The 19,635-nt window shown below is 32.6% G+C and overlaps 1 protein-coding gene across 2 annotated transcripts in view; it reads left to right on the forward strand.

The window, feature by feature from the left end:
- The window catches only part of TMEM135 (transmembrane protein 135), a 327,016-nt gene that overhangs the window by 30,210 nt on the left and 277,171 nt on the right, over positions 1-19,635 (forward strand). The window contains exons 2-3 of one of the 2 annotated variants that reach the window (XM_051987292.1): positions 9,941-10,068; positions 13,937-14,029. In XM_051987292.1, the coding sequence (XP_051843252.1) occupies positions 9,941-10,068; positions 13,937-14,029 (221 nt within the window). The remainder of the gene's footprint in view (positions 1-9,940; positions 10,069-13,936; positions 14,030-19,635) is intronic. The other variant, XM_051987293.1, reaches the window with a different exon arrangement.

Raw genomic sequence — 19,635 nt, forward strand, 5'->3', positions numbered from 1 at the left:
TTATTTACATTATCAATTCTTTACTTCAGACCAGATTCTGACCACTTCTCACTTAGAATATTGAAACACCACTTCTCACTTTGACTATTGAAATTATTCTTCTAAATTGGCTTTCTAATTGGTATCTTTGCTTCAACTTTTTCCCCATTCTAATTCATCCTCCATAACCTGGTCAAAGTGATTTTCTTAAGATCATGTTTGATCATTGTCAATTTCCTGCTTTACTAACTCTGGTAGCTTCCTCTTGTTTCTAGGATAAAATATAAACTCCTTTATTTGGCTTTTAGATTGTGTTAGGTAAGCTTATATTAAGTGCTTACTTTGTGCCAAGCACTGTGCTCTGCTCTAAGAAACAAAGAAAGGCAAAAACAGTCCCTTCCTTCCCTGAGCTCACATTGTAATGTAGGAGAGACTACCTGTAAATAACTAGGTACATACAAGATAATATACAGATGAAATTGAATGTAATCTCAGAAAGAAACACATTGATCATTGTAGGCCATCAGGAAAGCTTTCTATAGAAGGTGGGATTTGAGGAAGCTAGAGAAACCACGAGACAAAAATAAGAAGTGAACATTCTAGGTATGAGAAACATACAGTTCAAAGGCAGAGGAGTTGTTATTATTGAGTAACTACAAGTTGGCCAGTTTGAGCAACTACAAGCAGTGGATTGTTGATGATGTGGAAGGGAGAGAATAAAGTAAAAGAAACCTGAAGTAATAAGAAGGACCATATTATGAGAACAGTTACAGGACATTTGATTGCTTAATTGCTGTCTTCTTTGGCTTATTCATTTCTCTATCTTTAGAGAAATGAGTTTTTTTTTTTTTTGGCCAGGGTTACTCTCTGTGTCTGTGGTTTTGGATGAGGTGTCTGCTCTGGTTTTTGTTTTGTTTTATAAATCCTGAATCACCTGGATTTTTGAGTCTACTTATATCTTTGAGGTTCAGAATGCTAACTTTTCAGATCCCTTTATGATCTGTTGGAATGAAATGGTAACCTTTAGAGTATTTGGTCACTTGAGCAGTCCTATTAGCTATCTGTTGCTGCACTGGTTAGTGCCACTGAATAGGGCTTCCCAGTGACCATTACGGGTTTCCAGCAGCTCTTTGGATTTCCTGTTGGTGGAACAACAGCATATAGTTGCTTTCTAGTTGCTTGCAGTATTTTTCTTTGACATGGGAACTCTGGGTTTTTTGTTTCTGGAAGTTTTTCTTTTGGAGTTAGTTGCAAAAGAAAGTGATCAGTATATTCTCTTTGTTTTAACTTTATTTTCTGGTTCTTATTTGAGCAGTTTTTATTAATAATCAAAAATCAAAATCTATACAGTGCTTGTGTATGTTTTATGAAAAATCGTGTTTTTCTGGGAGTCCAGTTTTTCTTAAATTATTCTTCCTTGACTTGTTTATTGTCATTGTTTTTGCAGTCAGATATTTTTCTATTTTTTAGTCTTTTTTAATCTAATAGTTCTTGCTGTTTTATGGAGTTATTGATTTATGTTTGCTTGGTTAAGAGTTATTTTCCTCTAATAAACTATTCTTTTTAATAATTGTTTTCCCATAGCTTTTATTTAATTTGTTATTTATTGTTTCTTTTCTTTAAGATATTCATATCTTTTATTAAAGAAGAAAAAGAGACTTGTATGTGTAAAAATGTTTGTGGCAACCCTTTTTGTAGTGGCTAGCAACTGGAAATTGTTTTATCTATCTATCTATCTATCTATCTATCTATCTATCTATCTATCTATCTATCTATTTATTTTTAAAATAACTTTTTATTGACAGAACCCATGCCAGGGTAATTTTTTACAACATTATCCCTTGCACTAACTTCTGTTACAATTTTTCCCCTCCCTCCCTCCACCCTCTCCCCTAGATGGCAAGCAGTCCTATACATGTTAAATAGGTTACAGTATATCCTAGAAACAATATATGTGTACAGAACCGAACAGTTCTCTTGTTGCACAGGAAAAGTTGCAGATTCAGAAGGTATAAATAATCTGGGAAGAAAAACAAAAATGCAAGCAGTTTATATTCATTTCCCAGTGTTCTTTTTTTGGGTGTAGCTACTTCTGTCCATTCTTGATCAATTGAAACGTGAATTAGATCTCTTTATTGAAGAGATCAACTTCCATCAGAATACATCCTCATACAGTATTGTTGTTGAGGTGTATATAATGATCTCCTGGTTCTGCTCATTTCACTTAGCATCAGTTTATATAAGTCTTGCCAGTCCTCTCTGTATTCATCCTTCTGGTCATTTCTTACAGAACAGTAATATTCCATAACATTCATATACCACAATTTACTCAACCATTCTCCAATTGATGCGCATCCATTCATTTTCCAGCTTATAGCCAGTACAAACAGGACTGCCACAAACATTTTGGCACATATAGGTCCCTTTCCCTTCTTTAGTATCTCTTTGGGGTATAAGCCCAGTAGAAACATTGCTGGATCAAAGGGTATGTACAGTTTAATAACTTTATGAGCATAGTTCCAAATTGCTCTCTAGAATGGCTGGATGTGTTCACAATTCCACAAACAGTGTATCAGTAGCAACTGGAAATTGAATCTAGGGGAGGGGAGTGGGGGAAAGTAGGGGAAAATTTGGAACAGAAATTTTTGCAAGGGTCAATGTTGGAAAATTACCCATGTTTTATCAATAAAAAAGAGATATTCATATCTTTGTGGAAAATAAATTTTATCCTTTGTGTTTCTCTGCTTATGATTGTTATATAGTTATTCTTACTATTTTCTGGATTATTGAATTTACAACAATTTTTATATCTATTATTGTCTTCTTTGGTTTCTCATTTTCCCACTTTAGTTCCTGAATTGGGATTTTGTGCAAGGGCCACTCTTTCTGTGTCTGTGGTTTTGGGTAGGCTGTCTGCCCTGTTCTTTTTTTTTTTTTTGTCCCCCTGGATCATGTGGAATTTTGATTCTCTGTATGACTTTGAAGTTCAGAGTCCTAATTTTCCATATCCCTTTATAGCCTGTCAGAACAAAATAGTAATCCTTAGAATCTTTGGTCCCTTTGGCAGCCCTGCTAAACGTTTAGCTATCTCTTGCTGTGGTGGTCACTGCCACTGTTTAAGGCTTCAGTGACTCATTATGGGTTTCCAACAGTTCTTGTTTGTGACATTCATAAAGGGGTTTCTCTCTTAGTGATTGCTAGCAAGATTCTTGCCAGAGCCCTTATTAATAGCCTGTTCCTACATCTGGAAAAAGGTCATCTACCTGAGAGCCATTGTGCTTCAGAAGGGACTGAGGAACAGTCCATATGTGTTTACTATCCGGTAACTCAGAGCAGAACAGAGGTCTGTATGTAACATTTGTAGATTTGACCAAGGCCTTGTTGGTCAGTTGTGAGGGTTTTTGGAAAATTATGTAAAAATTTGGTGGCCCAGAGAAGTTTATCAGTATAGTATTTCAGTTTCATGATGGCATGCTTGCCTGACTCCTAGACAATGGACAATGCTTTCGAGCTTTTCCAGTCACCAATGGAGCGAACCAAGGCTGTATGCTTGCTCCCATCCTTTTTAGGACAATGTTTTCAGCCATTCTTCAAACACCTTCAGTGAGGACAAATATAATCAAAGTTAGCTACTGCACTGATGGTAAATTCAACTTGAAAAGACTACAAGTCAGAACTAAAATGGAGGGAATATTGGTACATAATTTTTTGTTTGCAGATTATTGTGCACTCAATGCAGCCTCTAAAGTGGAGAATCAAAGTATAGATCAGTTCTCTGCTGCTTGTGCTAATTTTGGTTAAACAATTAACACCAAGAAAATAAAGGTCCTCTATCAGCCAGCACCACACCATCCATATGTGGAACCCTCAATTACACTATATGTGAAGTTCTGAATGCTGTGGATAAGTTCACTTACCTTGGCAATATTCTTTCCAGGAATCTCCAGATTGATAATAAGATTGACACATGCATGCAATGGCTATGTTAATGGCAATGATGGTTAAGTCAAATTCTTTTGAATGGTTTCCCCTCTGTTTTAGGAAGCCTTAAAATATTCTTAAGTTTGATACAATCAATATAATATCATCTGTGAACAGTTGCATTTGGAGTATCTTTCTTCAGTTTGAACTGTTCACTCTATATCTTTCAAGATAAATATTAAACATTAAGATGTATTTTTTATGCTTCAGCTGGTATTTTTTTAAACAGATATATTATGTCTTAAAAGAAATATTGAATAATTTTGATGTATATGTGAATGGGAGACACCTTACAAAACTGCCTTTCAGACAATGTTTGGATTTTTCAAATAAAATATATTTTAAAAAATCATAATTAACAGAAGTAAGCCCAGTGAGATCTTATATTCACTACAGATTATATATACCTTTCAGTCAATTTTATGATGGTAAAAATGTTGGAATATTTTTTCTTATCCTCATAGAGGAAAATTTCAATGCATGTGTTAATTACTAATAAAAATTTAAATATATGAGAAAATAAACATATTAGTTAGTAGTAGTTGATTTTTTCCCCCTCATTAGCTTTTTGGTATCACTAAGATCCTAAATTTTCCCCCCTGATACATTTAGTATTTTCCTTTCTTCTAGATAACTTGGAATCCATCTCTTAATGCCCTTATTATTGTCTTGTCCCCAGAACAAATTTTTTTTTTTTTGGGGGGGATACTTAGTTTACTTTAACTTCTTTTCCCATTTGTGGTCTCTTTTGTAACTTTTCTATTTCATCAACTATTATATCTGTAACAATGGTCATAGACTCCTAAGTAGTGTGGTTCTACTGTCTGCAATTGAGTGAAAACTGTTATAAAATCTTTGCTGATTCTTTTCTATTTTTCTTCTGTTGTCCTATTTTCACCCTTAGATGACCTTTGGTTGACTTTACTTAATTTAATCTATCAGGCTTTCTTTAAACTGTATTTTCCCATTATTGCTTTTCTCTTTTTTTTTTTTATGAAGTAATACTTCTTCTTTGTAAATTTCTATTAAAAAAGTTTGTATTCTTTGAGGATGCTCACTGATTTAAGAAAAGTGAATGAACAGATGGAAACTATGGGAACTCTTCAGCCTGGACTTCCATCTCCTACTCAGTTGCCTAGAGAATGGTCTCTTTGGGTCATAGATATTAAGGATTGTTTCTATTCTATCCCTCTGGATAAGGAGGATATGAAAAGATTTGCCTTTTCAATGCCCAGCTTTAACTCAGCTGAGCCTTATAAAAGATATGCATGGACAGTTTTGCCACAGGGAATGAAAAACAGCCCTACATTGGGTGCCAAATGTGATGACCACGTATTTAAAATCAGCTGGAATCAGGAATTCAGGTTAAGGGAAAAAATCTTCAATCTTTATTCTCAGTAGAGGTGAGGGGAGATTGCTATAGCAATATGGGCAAGAAGGATTGCGATAGCAATATGGGCAGCTGCGTCAGGAAGCCAGCTAGCAGAGGGGAATTGGAGATGAAGGGCCGACTGGATAGCAATGCAAGCAGCTGTGTCAAGACACCAGCTAGCAGTCTCTCTTTCGTTTCCCTTTCCACTCCCTTGCCTCCACCCACCAAAAATGTCATTTCCTATACAACACATCAGGACTTGCACAAAGAGAGGGCGGGGGCCATTCTTTCTCCAAGCATATATATTAATAGAGTATGGTCCAATTACTATTTAGCCTCATGTGCTTGGGACCTCAGTGCATCAACTCAAGCTTTAGTCCATTACATATTCTAAAATGGAGTGGCCCTTGACTGTCACTATCTCCCCACTTGGCAAATAAATCAGGAGTTTACTAACATTTTTTAAGGTCTTTTGGCCTACTTGTGGCAAATTAATTTATATTAAAGTTCTCTACAGAATTACTGCACATGTCACTGATTTCTTTCTGTATCCCATTTTTCATTATCATTGAGATACTGTGGAACTATTTGAATTGAATGCTATACTTTTTTTCAATTTTTATTCATTTTTTTCTGTACTAATTTTGCTCTTTGCTGTCGGAGCTAACTGCTAGCTACAGATGGCTAATTCAGTAATGATTCATGTATTATTAATATTTTATTTTGCATCTTATATAGCAGTGTGACATGTTATTGTATGGTAGTATATTGATAATCCTTTGTATGTACCTCAGGGACATTCTCTCTCTCTTGTTTTTTTATATATACAGTAAAATATTTTCAAAAAGCTGTTAAGTAGATCAGATGATTTAATAAATAAGGCTTTGAAGGCTAAACATACACCAGTCTATGCTTTAATAAACCAAAGAATACAGTGTGTATATAGGAATGAAATCCTTATTTAGCAAGTTATGAGTAAAATAGAAAATTGCTGGAAAATAGACTTAAATGGTAAAAACAAGATGGATTCTAAATTAATTAAATGGAAATGGAGGCATAAAAATTAGAGGGGAATAAACTCATCTTTTTCATTAATGAATTTTAAAAAATAGAAATAAGAATAAGCAATTTTGTTTATATAATTTTATACAAATAAACCCCTGCATCTAGAACAAGAAAAAAAATATGGAGAAAACAAATTGATTTCATGAATTATTTTTGACAAAAATATGATTTCCAAACTATACAATAAATTTACATAAATCAATATAATTACTCTCCAAAAAATTAGCTAATATATCTGAATGGTCTTTTTTTTTTCTTTTTTCCACAATAGCATTTTATTTTTCCAATTACATATAAGTATATTTTTCAACATTTATTTTTGTAAGATTTGAGTTCCAAATTCATTTTCTCCTTCCCTCCTTTACTTTCCTCCTCCCTAAGACAGCAAGCAGTCTGATGTAGGTTATATATGTACAGTCATTTTAAACTTATTTCCATATAAGTCATGTCGTAAAAGAAAAATCAGGACAAAAAGGAAAAAAAAATTAGAAAGAAAAAACCAACCAACAAACAAAGGTGAAAATAGCATGCTTTACTTCTCATTTAGTCTCCATAGTTCTTTCTCTGGTTGTGAATGGCATTTCACATCCAAAGTTTATTGAAATTGTCTTGGATTACTATATTGCTGAGAAGAACTAAGTTTGTCATAGTTGATCATTCCACAATGTTGTTGTTACTTTATATGATGTTCTCCTGGCTCTTCACTTCATTTAACATGAATTCATGCAAGTCTGGAAATGGAAAGGCTTTTCTAAAATCAGCCTGTTCATCATTTTTTGTAGAACAATAATATAGGACATTCTTTTCTGATGAATGGTTCAGATGTTGAGTTTATCCTTACCTGCAATTAGTTACCTGCATATTATTCAATAAATTACTCAGTATATTACTGAGTAAACAATAAAAACAAAGTTTTAGAAGACTGTTTCCATTGTCTTCTATTCATGTTTTCAAGGATAATCATGCGTGGCATATAGATGTGAAATTTTTCTGTAGTCTACATGAGTTTAGTCTCTCTTAATCCTTATAACAGTTCCTTCTTTTCCAATATATTTTTCACCAGCCTCATTTATACCCACTTTGGCATCAAAGTCACCGAAATATAAAAATATATCATGATTTAATTTTGAGGATCTTATCAAGTACTTTGTAGAATTTATTTACCTCTTCATCCTCTGCAACATAAGCTGCATTAATTTTCATAGTGATCTTTTTGTAAATACTTAAGAATATAGTATTCAATAGAAGAAGATGACTGAACAATGTCAACTAGGCATGGTGGTCTATACTTCCTTACTTGTTTTCCTTGTTATTGGGGAATTGGAGGCTGGTGTATCTTATACGTTTGGAACTTCTGAGCTGCAGCAGGGCTAAAGATAGTCAGATGTCCACACTAAATTTGATAATCAGTCTAATAAACCTTTGGAACCAGGTGGAAAAACCAATCTTTCTAATGAGGGGTGAACCACACCGAACTGGAGTGGCTTTCATTCCAGTCAACAGTGGGGTACATCCTTTGAATGGTTGTACTGTTTATGGTTTGAGTAACATAGGGAGATTCAACCTTATCCCTTCCCATTTATCCCCTTTCCCCTAATAAAGACTAGTTATTGCATAAAATTACATATTTGTCTTCAGGCACATGCTAAATACAACTCTTTCAGTTCTCTTATTTGCCTCTCCAAAGAAAACTTGTGAATCACCCTTTCACTCAGTAGTTGCTACTTTTTTTTTTTTCACATTTTGTTTATAGTGAAAATGTTACAATTGATAAAATCCTCTTCACGTCCATTTCTGGATAAAGATCTCATGTTTAGAGTACCAGTAGTCAAGTTACCTTTACTGCAGAATGGATTAATAGCATTGAGGGCCATTTTAATTTTTCTTTGTTTTATCTGTTGACATGAGCAAATAATTTATCATTATATAATTTATCATTATATAATTTGCCCATTGATGTTAAACTTAGTTTAACTTAGTTCTTAGTTTTGTAAAGCAGATGTGATGTATTTTGGGGGAATCTAATCCACGCACGTGTGTGTATATATGTATATGTATACTTGAAGCTTCCATGCAATGGGCCAACAGGGTTATATCATCAGGCAACCAGAGTAGAAATAGAGATTTGCATGTCCCTATCTCCCATTCCCTAGCCACTTAGAGGCTTGTAATTACTCTTCATCTTCTTTCACAACTAGTCTTGGATATAGGACCCTCAGGAAGGTTATGACCCAACTCAACACAATGGGCAATTGTTGTGCTGTTACAGTTCCTTGACTTTTCTCTCTTCCTCTTCCTTCCCCAGTACATTGCTGTTCTTTCTTTCAGTTACCATGAAGATGAGTTCTTAAGGTACCAGGAATAAACCATCCCACACCTTTAACTTTTCTTTTAAGTGGGAAATAATGAGGAGCACAGCATGAACTCATATGGAGACATTATTTCTTTTTCCATGCTATGGTTTTCAGTGAATGGATATCTCTTTTCTTCTAGTATCCCTAATTTTCAACCTTCTCCTAAACTTGGCTATTAACTCGAATGAAAGCATTCTCTTTAAAATTAATAGCTAGTGATATAGTGATTGGAATGCTGAACCTGGAGTCAGAAAGATCTGAGTTCAAATGCATCATTAGGCACGTTTGTGTGACCCCAGGCAAGTAACTTAACTGCTATATGCCTTGTTTTTTTCATCTGTAAAATGGGGATAATAATAACACTCACCTTCTAGGATTTTGTGAAGATAAAATGTAAATGTTGAGTCAGGTCTGACTCTTCATAAACCCTTTTGGGATTTTCTTGGCAAAGATACTGATCTGTCATTTCCTTCTCTAGCTTATTTTATAGATAAGTTAACTGAGGCAAATGTAGTTAAATGACTTGCTCAGGGAGACCCAGCTAGTAAGTGTCTGAAGCTAGATTTGAACTGAGGTCTTTCTGAGTCCAGGCCAAGTGCTCTATTCATTTTGCCATTTACATTCCCTATTTCCAAAATATTTTAGAGATATATCTTGATACTCTTCTTAAGACAGTTCTTTGATTAACCACTATTCATAAATTTGTTTTGATTCTCCTTTCCATTTCTTCTTTTCCTTCCTTTAATAGCTTTTCCCCATAATGTCTGGTCCAAGATAATTTTTTTTTGTAGACAAAACCTATTTCGTCATACAAAATATCACAGATTTTAAAGTTTTATTTTGAACTATAGCTTCTGGTCTTAAAATTTTTTGAATATTTTTATTTAGGATTATTCATTTATTATTTAGACTGAGTCAAGCTTTAGTGAATAAAGGTGTTTTATTTCAACTGTTGAGGGAAAATTCTTTATGTCATTTAATATATTCTCAAAATTAAAGCATCTTAAAACTAATTTTTCCTTATAAGGCTAAAAAAACCTATTTTGAAGTCCTCACTAAAATTTGCATGTACTTTTCTCTTTTTCTTTCTCTCTTTTTAAACATAATGATTTACATTGTTAGTAATTCCCATGTAAGCTAATTAAAATGGGGAAAATATATACTATATTAATAATCTTTCTCTCTGCAGATTGCAGCGATTCTCCGAAAACGAAAACTAGAGTATTATTTACACAAACTACTACCTGAGATCATACAATCCGCTTCATTTCTGACTGCTAATGGAGCCTTATATATGGCTTTCTTTTGCATATTAAGGTTGGTACTTGGATTCACTATTGCAGGTTTATGCAAATGACTGTGTTAAAACTGGAATGAAGCAGAAATGTTCATGTGATAGTGTGTAAGTCATTTTTGAATCAGTTTTTATCAGTAAAATGTTGTTCGCTTATCTCTTAGAAATCTTAAACTAACTGCTGTGAACTTTGAATGAAGGTACAATGTGAATTTAGATTATAATTATGAGATTAGATAACTGCCAATGGGAATCACTTTCCAGTAGTAATGACATGCTCTAGTGCATCATTCATGTATTTATTTGCCAAAAACTTGATCAGGCGTTTTTAACTGTCCTTTTTTACAGATGAGGAAATTAAAACAATTATCCATGATATAGACTTGAGTATGTAGTGAAGCAGTTGAATTGATTTCAGGCTCTTGGTCATAACACAGAGATGGGAATTTTGTTCTTAATTCATTTTGCTTAGGTCAGGTAGATCCTATTTGGCATGTTTAAAATAGTAGAAGTGCAATTAGTATCCATCTGTGAGCCCTGTGGCACAGCATCTTGCTCATTCAGTCATTTACTCAGGAATCATTGTTTTTTAAATGAGAAAAAGATACAGTTTCTTTCCTTCCCTATTCCTCTTAACAGTCTTAAAATATTTGTTGCAAATTATTGAAATTCCCTGTTGGGTTAGCATAGTAATTTAGTTCCTATATTTATACATGTTGAATATGGAGCACTGGTCAAATGATATACTTAAGCCCTAGAGTAAAGTGATAACAGATATTATATCCAAAATTTTGACCTTTGTTTTATGTCGATATTAGTACTTTTATTTTTTTCATGTACATTCTAATTGTAATTGAAAATTGAGTTCCCAAAAGACCTTTTACAATTTGCTAGATAAGATAATTGAACTTTGGGAATTTTGAGACTGACCAAAGAATAATTTGTGTTACTCCATTTCTTATTTAATTGCTAAAATCAACCCTGGTTTATCTAGAAATTGCATAAGGATATATTCTGGTTGCTAACAAAAGGGCTATATATTATATGGGTACTTTAAATTTCTTCTTTAGTGTTAAATAATAAATAAGTTTTAAATATACTAATAATGACTTCCTATCGTAATGTTTTAAATTATCATGCAAATCCTTTTGAGTGTCATGAGACTATAGAGTATTTATAAGTAATATTATATCACATTTTATTTCTATAGCTGATTCATTGAGTTTAGCTCTTCTTTTACAATTTATAGTTTTCCCAAAGTGACTTGTTAATTCTCTTTTGGTTTTTATGATAGAGGAAGAATCCTAGCTTGAATTTTCTGTCTTTCAGAAAAAAAGATTAAGATGAAAAAATTATTAAAATTAGAACATAATTCATATTACTTTTTTCTCAACAAACTTTCCTCTTTTTGTTCAGGAGTTCTGTTTTGTGGGAATTAATTCATTTAAACTTCTGGATGCCTTGATCCAAGGATCATTTGGTATTTGACATTTAGTCATTCAAATTTTCCTTACAATTTTTCCTGTGCAAATTGCCCTTTATTCATGCTTATAATTTATTGAAAAGAATATTCTTACATCCTTCTAACCTTCACATTGGCGATATATGGTATTTCATCTCTTCTCTGGGCCTTTAAATAGCTAGTTGGTTAGGCTTGTAGGACAGTTCCTTTTCATCTCCACTCCTTGATACCCTTGATTTCCTTGGAAGCTCAAGTGGCTTAAGTGCCACTTCTGGATGAGGCCTTTCTCATCTTTGCTTTTTCCTCCTCCTCCAGATTTCCTGGTAGGGGTTTTGTATTTACTGTGTTCATACTATTTGCCTTGATAAGATGTAAATTTCTTGGACTGAGGCTTTTTGCCTTTGGTATCTCTAGTGCCTAACACAGTGTATGACACATAATAGATAAAAATCATGTTATTACTAAATTAATAAATGTATGTCAAATGATTGGCTGATACAATAAAACACAAATTACTTTTCCTAGCTTTTATCAGTCATAGCATTTCCAAATATTTGCCTCTTATGAACTTTTGGCTATCTTAATTGCTATTTTTTCTATACACTAATTACTTAACATGGTATCTTGCTTTCACAAATTGGTTTGTTTTTAGAAGTATTTCACATTACTTCTTTTATATCTTCTACATTGTACCTGTATAGTAATTAAACTTTTTTTTTTTTTTTTTTTTAAGTTTATCTTGCTTTCTGATTCTCTGCATTCTTACTGACTGTTTTCCCATGCTTGGAATACACTCTTTCCAAATCTCCACCACTTAGAATTCTTTTCTTCCTCTTACTGTTAATTCATATGTTATCTTCTCTATAAAGTTTTTCCTGCCTCCAAGCTGAAAGTGATTGACTTTTCTTTCTTCAAATTTTCTTTATGACCAATTTTTTAAAAGTAGGATTACCCATATCATAATCAACTTTGTATTATTCTTGTTTTTTTATGCAATATATACTTCTGTTAAATTGTAAATGTCTTCAGGATGGGACTGTATCAGTTTCATTCATTCATTCATAAAGCAGCATTAAAATAAACATTAATTAAGCACCTACTTTGTACTAGGTACTTTTAGATGTTTGGCATACAGCAACAACAACAAAAAAGAAAAAAAGCACCGACTCTTTTTTTTTTCTTTTTCTCAGTGGTTTTATTTTTCCAAATACATGTAAAGATAGTTTTCAATATTCATTTTTGTAAGAGTTTGTATTCCAAAATTTTCTCACTCTCTTTCTTATTCTTCCCTCCCCAAGATAGCAAGCAATCTGATAAGATTAAATATATGCATGCAATCATTTTGAACATATTTTTGTATTTGTCCTGTTGTGTAAAAAAAAATCAGACCAAAAGAGAAAAAAAATTAAAAGAAGGAAAGAAAGAAACAAAAAGGTGAAAATACTATGCTTTGATCTACATTGTTTCCATAGTTCTCTCTCTAAATCTGGATGGCATTTTCCATCACAAATGTATTAGAATTGCTTTGAAATATCCCATTGTTGAGAAGAGTCAAGTTCATCACTGTTAAGTGTCATATAATCTTGTTACTGTGTACATTTTCCTCTTGGTTCTACTCACTTAGCATCAGTTCATGTAAATCTTTCCAGGTTTTTCTTAAATCAGCCTGCTCATCATTTCTTTTAGAACAATAATATTCCTTTACATTCATATATCATAACTTATACAGGCATTCCCCAACTGATGGGCATCCACTCGCTTTCCAGTTCCTTACTACTACAAAAAGGGCTGCTACAAACATTTTTGTATATATGGGGTCCTTTTTTCTCTTTTATGATGTCTTTGGGATATAGACCCAATAATGAGACTTGGATGCAAGGGAATGCACAGTTTGATAGCCTTTTAGGTATAATTTCAAATTGCTCTCCAGAATGATTGGATTATTTCAGAACTCCACTAACAATGCATTTGTGTCCCAGTTTTCTCACATGCCCTCCAACATTTATCATTGTAAAAGCACTGGTTCTTAAGGAACTTAACTTTTATTGTAGAAAAAATATAGAAATTTAAATAAAAAATACATGCAAAGTAATTTCTGAGGGGAAGGCTTTAACTGAGCTAAACTTTGAAGCAAATTTCACTTACATATTTTCAGTGTCAAGAATGTCAGTGCTTATGTTGAATTGAATTGTGTTAGGTTGTCTTCATTATTCTATCAGACAGGAATGTGTATACGTGCTCATTTCCCTTTTTAGGTCGAAAATTATGCTTGAAAAATTATATATAAAGAACTATTTGCTTTAATGGTATTTTAAAGTTTTAAACAAGTTTTATCAGTGGAAGTCAAAACTTTGCATTAAATATGTATTAGTACTTTGTAAAGATCAGATTTGGTATTGCTTTATTTGAAGTTTCAATTTGAATTTTAGGAAGATACTTGGAAAATTCTACTCCTGGAGTCCTGGCTTTGGTGCTGCTTTACCGGCTTCTTATGTGGCCATTCTTATTGAAAGAAAAAGCAGGTATATTTTATATTTTACCAAATAAAAATTTTAATCTAATTTTCTTTGTAGCAGCTAACTTTTAAATTGATTCTTCCAATAGTAGTTTTTGTTTATTATTTGCTGTGATTTTAATGTTTCTTTTGTTGAAAAAAATATTTTTGTCTTTTAGAAATGTTTTTACCGAATATTAAATTTATTTGAAATTTCAACTTTTTTCTTTTCTGCAAAATTGTAGAATGCTAATAGCTGTTGATCTCTCTGCTTCCTGAAAAATTAGCAAATTAGTAAATCTGAATTTTTATCTTACTATTTCTTTAGGATGAATTAATTAATTTGGAAATAATTTGATTTTATGTGAATTATTTCTTTGATTGTAAAGTATTGTGTTGTTATTATTGAATGTGATTCTGTGGGAATTTTCAAAAGTTTTGAGTATAGTTGCAAATGAAATGAGTCCATAGTTTGGCGTAGGAGCTGCTGGCTATGGAACCAGAAGGCCAGGATTCACACCCCGATTTGACCCTTTCTGAGATGTTGGCCAGATCATTTAACCTCTCTGGACCCAGTTTCCTCAGCTGTAAATAGAAGGGTTTGAATTAAATGTCCTCTGAGATCTCTTTCAGAGAGACAACTTTTTGCTTGATGGTATTTTAAGAAAATATTTTTTTAAAAGTTTGGAAATTAAAAACCTATGGCATTCTAGCTGCTCTAAAGAGTAACTGTAGTATAGAAAGAAAAAGTAACAACAGAAATAACTGCTGATTTATATGAGACAACATCCAAGAAGGAGCCAGCAATAAAATCTGTGATTTTGAATTTCTTTGCAAAAATAATGAGTAATGAGCAAAATGAATTAGATTCTTATATAATGATGCACATTTGACTTCTGGGTACTTTTTTTTAAACTTAAAAAAGTTAAAGAAAAAATCATTAAAGTCAAAAATAAATAAAAATTAATGTTTAGTATTGAGTTTTTATCAGAACTGGTTTATGAAAAAGCCTTAGTTTTAGATAGTAAAGATAGCATTGTGTGTTACTAAAATAACTATAAACATATTCTTTTAAGGTGTTTTTTCAGATAATAAGACCTTAGCTTAAAAATGACTGAACTCATGCTTATTATAACCTACCCTTAATATCCAAATTGTGTTTTTTTAAATTCCGAAACAACTTTACTTTTTAGATAAAGATGTCTCTTTATTACTGGGAAGAAATAACCATTACAAATTATATAACAATGTTAACCATTAGAAAAATTGCAATTTGCTATATAAAAGATGTTTTAAGATAATTTTTGACATTTCTATTTTTGCATGTTGATTTTAAAAAGTTTTCTTGATAAAGTAGTCATATTAAAAATTAATTATCCCAAATTAAGTATGCTAATCTTTATTAATTGCTGATACTTAAGTTGCTGTGAATAGTATGACAATTTTTTGAGAGAATTAACACAAATTATATTATTTCTTTGAAATTATCAATCTCTTCATTGTGGGAAGGATAAGACATCACTTCTAATAGCTGATTTTTGTTTGATTGTAGTCTATAGTGTTTGAGTGCTTAAGAAAATTAATTTAAAAAATACATGTACTAATGTAATAGAAGCTTTTAGATGTACCATCTTAGATCTGGGTTTGGTGAATTTATTTTAAGATAACTAAAAACTGATTTTTCCTTAAAAATGCTTATAAATTAAAATTCTCACTTATGGTTAAGTATTTTTAATATCTTGTTTTTTCTCTATGTGTTGTAACTATGTAGATGTATTCCTAGTAATTCTTCATTGCTTCATCATCTTTTACAAAATGACTATTACATATAGTCTCAGAAGTATAATCATTTAGTGTTATTAGTGTTTTTGAAATAGATGGATAGTAGGTAAAGTACTTTGTGAATGATAATATTGAACATTATTGATCATCAACTCTGAATATGAATATCAGTGTTATAAATTTATGCTTGGGAATTTACTTTGATTGAATGACTTTCTTTTTTTTTTTTTTTTTCCATGTACTGAATACACAGTCTCCTACAGACAGTCCTTTACCCAGGATTTAGTCATGTAGTTTTACTCCATGTAGTTCTTACTTCAAGGTGATTTGATCTAATATTTTGATAATGTAATTCATTCATTACTTTATGACTTCTTACACTAGTAAGATCACAGTTCATCTGTTCCTTCTCATCTCTAATTCTTGTCCATTTCTTTCTTTAAATCCTCCCATGAATTGTAGAACTAATAAGTTTTTAATAAATATTTTGTGAATGATAGTATAATGGTCTTTTCACCTGTTATTCCATGGTGCTATGTGATGTGACTAGCTTATATTTTCCTTTCACACCTATTCATGTCTTTTCTGCTATTTCTTATATAGAAGTCACTGTTGAAAATATGCTTACCATATATACTTAGCATATATCTTTCCTTGACCTTTGTTCCTTTGTGGTTCTTTTCTAACTTCAAATTTGTTCCAGTTTGCTGCATTGGTTTTGGCATTTTCAAAGAGAGTTTCACAGGATAAATAGAGAAGTCATTCAGTGTTGAAGGCAATAGAATGTTTTTGATTTTTTTTTCCAACACCCAATGGAAGGCTATATACTTGGGACATGTAAGGGCATCTCATTGGAAGGGAAGCATCATTTCTATATGAAGCTTTGGGAAAAGATGAAATGTAACTAATGAGAGCTAGTAAAAGAAGTTTTTGTATGAACTTTTAGAAATTGAATTCTAAAGGATTTTTAAGCTGAAAAAAGAAGAGAAATAGCATGGATATGATTTGGGATGAGAGAGTGAGAGTCAAGGATAACCCTTAGGTTTATGAGCGTGGATGCTTGGGAGGTTGATGATGCTTTTGATAGTAATAGGGAAGTTAGGAAGTTTGGAGGGAAGGATAAAAGTTTGATTTTGGTCATGTTGAATTTAAGATGGCTTTGCAACATCTAGTTTGTACTGTCCAAGAAGGATTAAGAGATAGGAGAAGGAAGGTCTGGAGAAAGATGAGATCTGGATAAAAAGATGTAAGTCTTCTGTAAAGAGATAATTGAATCTATGGGAACTGATGGTGTCACTAAACTTGATAGTTCAGTGGTATCTCACTATTTGTTTGCTTTGAAACTTGCTGAATTTGGTATCTGGGGCATTTCTGTGAAAAAAAAAAAATGCTTCTGCACTTGATACTTGCTTGGCCCTCATTGCACTTGATTGTTTTTTTGGTTAAGCAATAGGGAAGTGAGGTTGGCCAATAATACTATGTAATCTCTGCTTGGGCTGCTGTGGTCCTTGGTTGTAGGCTGCTCCTCCCCAGCAAAGGCTGTAGTACCCAAGACTGTCAGGTTGGAGCCCATGATGCTGAAGTCGTGTGCCTCAGTGGGCAAGTCTCTGGGTGGCACTTCCTGCAGGATGATGTAACCTCAGCATATAGTTTTCCTGGTTTCCAAAACAGTAGAACTGGAAGGGGTAAGGAGTATGGCTGATGTGCTCAGTAGGAGGAGCAGGAGGAGAAATAGAATTAGAAGCAGTGTTGGTGGTGGTGGTGGAGCAGTAGCAGTAGGCAGTAGGAGTAGCAGGAGCCCAGGCTGTGTGATTATGGCTGAGGACCCAGGCTTCCCTACATCCAGGTCCCTCTGCCCCCAATTTTGTATGGTGTGGGGGTGGGGAAAAAGTATTAAAGGTTGTGGTTCCTCTCAGAAAGTGAGTTGGGTCAAGAAAAGAGGGGCCTGTCTGGGTTGGCTTGTTTCTCCATATCTGGAAGTCCTATTTGCCTCTTTGAGAAATTGGGTAGGGAGGGTTGGTTAGGCTGCAGATTGGAGATATATTCCTTGGGGGGAAATTCATTTTGTATTGATTGTTTCATCACTTGGTCGTTGTGCCTTCTGGGACCAATTAATGAAGATTACCAAGGTTTCACTGTATAGGAAAAAAAGAGGATTCAAGACAGAGCCTTTAGAGATGTGCAGGACACAGGCTTAGTAGTAGTTACTGGATTAAAGGGTATGCACAGTAATTTTTTTTGCACGTTTCCAAATTGCTTTTCCAAATGACTGCATAGTTCATGGTTTTTACCAATAGTGCTTTAGAGTGCCTCCATCCTCTAGAACTGCTCTAACATTTGTCATTTTCCTCTCTTGTCAACTTTTCCTGTCTGAGGGCACTTTATCTTCTCTTTTTGGTCCTTTACAGTAACTGTATGCCTGTAATGTTCTATTCCCCAAACCTTTACCCTCTTAACTTTCTTGGCTTCCTTCAAGATGTAGCTCAATTCTTAGCTTCTGTCAGGGAGACTTTTCGATCTCACTAGATGCTAGTACCTTTCCCTTTGAAATTATTTTCCATCCATTTTGTATTTTGTATCATCTTAGTGATTTTTATGTTTCTCTCTTCAATTATATTATGAACTCCTTGAGTTCAAGAACTATTTTTGTGCTTCTAGATAGTTGCATAGTGTGTGACACATAAAAATCACTTAATAAGTGCTTGTTGTTAATAAGTGCCTAGATAGAGTTCCCTGTATCTATAAAATTATAGTACTGGTTCCTATTATTGGTATCAGAGTGCTCTTAACATTGAATTTTGGTTAGTAACATAAAGAAATGCTTTCCTTCTAAGACACTACTGCAATTTGTATGTAGACTAATAATATTATATTGTGATTATGCCCCAATAGAAAATATTTCTCACACTTTGGAAAACTAAAATATGTTAATTATTTGCTAAAAAGTCAGTGTACTTTGTTGGCATTTGGACTTAGGAACTTAAGTGTGCCAGATGAGAAGAAATTTACTTGGTCTATTTTAAATCATTTTAGTATATTTGACATTATTCTAATGAATTACCTAAATCTTCTTGATTTAGCAATTGAAATGTTTTATATTGAAAGAAAAAATAAGATTAAAATATGTTTTGGAATAAAATTTATCAAATATTTGAATTAGTTTCACGAGGAATGAAAATAAATTATTTAAACATTGAATATACAAGAAACCTATGTGAATATTCTTAAGGTGAATCAAACTGAGTTTAAAAAATAAATTGTTACTCAGTGCTCTATTTTTACTTTAAATTGTAGTTTTGTGAACAGAAAATATATTTTTTGTTGCGATTTCTTTTAAGCTTAAGTTTGAATTCTCTGTTTGTAAAACCTAGTATTTTGAACATACAAAAAAAATCAATAATAATTTTTCCAAAGGTATTTTCCCCTTATGTTTCAGCCTTTTCCTCATAATTATTTTTGATTTTGAATTCTTTGTTTTTTCCATCTATTTTAACTTTATAGGAAATAATTTGACTTTCCCATTTCTTTATTAAAAAAATAGTTCACTATTTTATATTATAGAACTATCACTTAGTTCTATAAAGTTTGATAACTCAATCTTATAAGCCTTTGGCATATTACAAATTCTTTTTCTCATGAATTCCCTTAATGTAATGTTGCCAAAATAATGCTGTGTTCAACACCTGAATTTTGTCAGGTAATTACGAATGTAACGTTACTTAGTTATTGGCGTATTTGAGGGTTAAACTACTTAAGTCAATTTTAGTTAGTATTTATTTCCCTCCAGACCTATATATTTCTTAATTTGTACCTGAGGTTGGATTTGGAAGGACCCAAATCTCCTGAATGGTA

Source organism: Antechinus flavipes, chromosome 3 (assembly GCF_016432865.1).
Source record: "Antechinus flavipes isolate AdamAnt ecotype Samford, QLD, Australia chromosome 3, AdamAnt_v2, whole genome shotgun sequence".
NCBI lineage: Eukaryota > Metazoa > Chordata > Mammalia > Dasyuromorphia > Dasyuridae > Antechinus > Antechinus flavipes.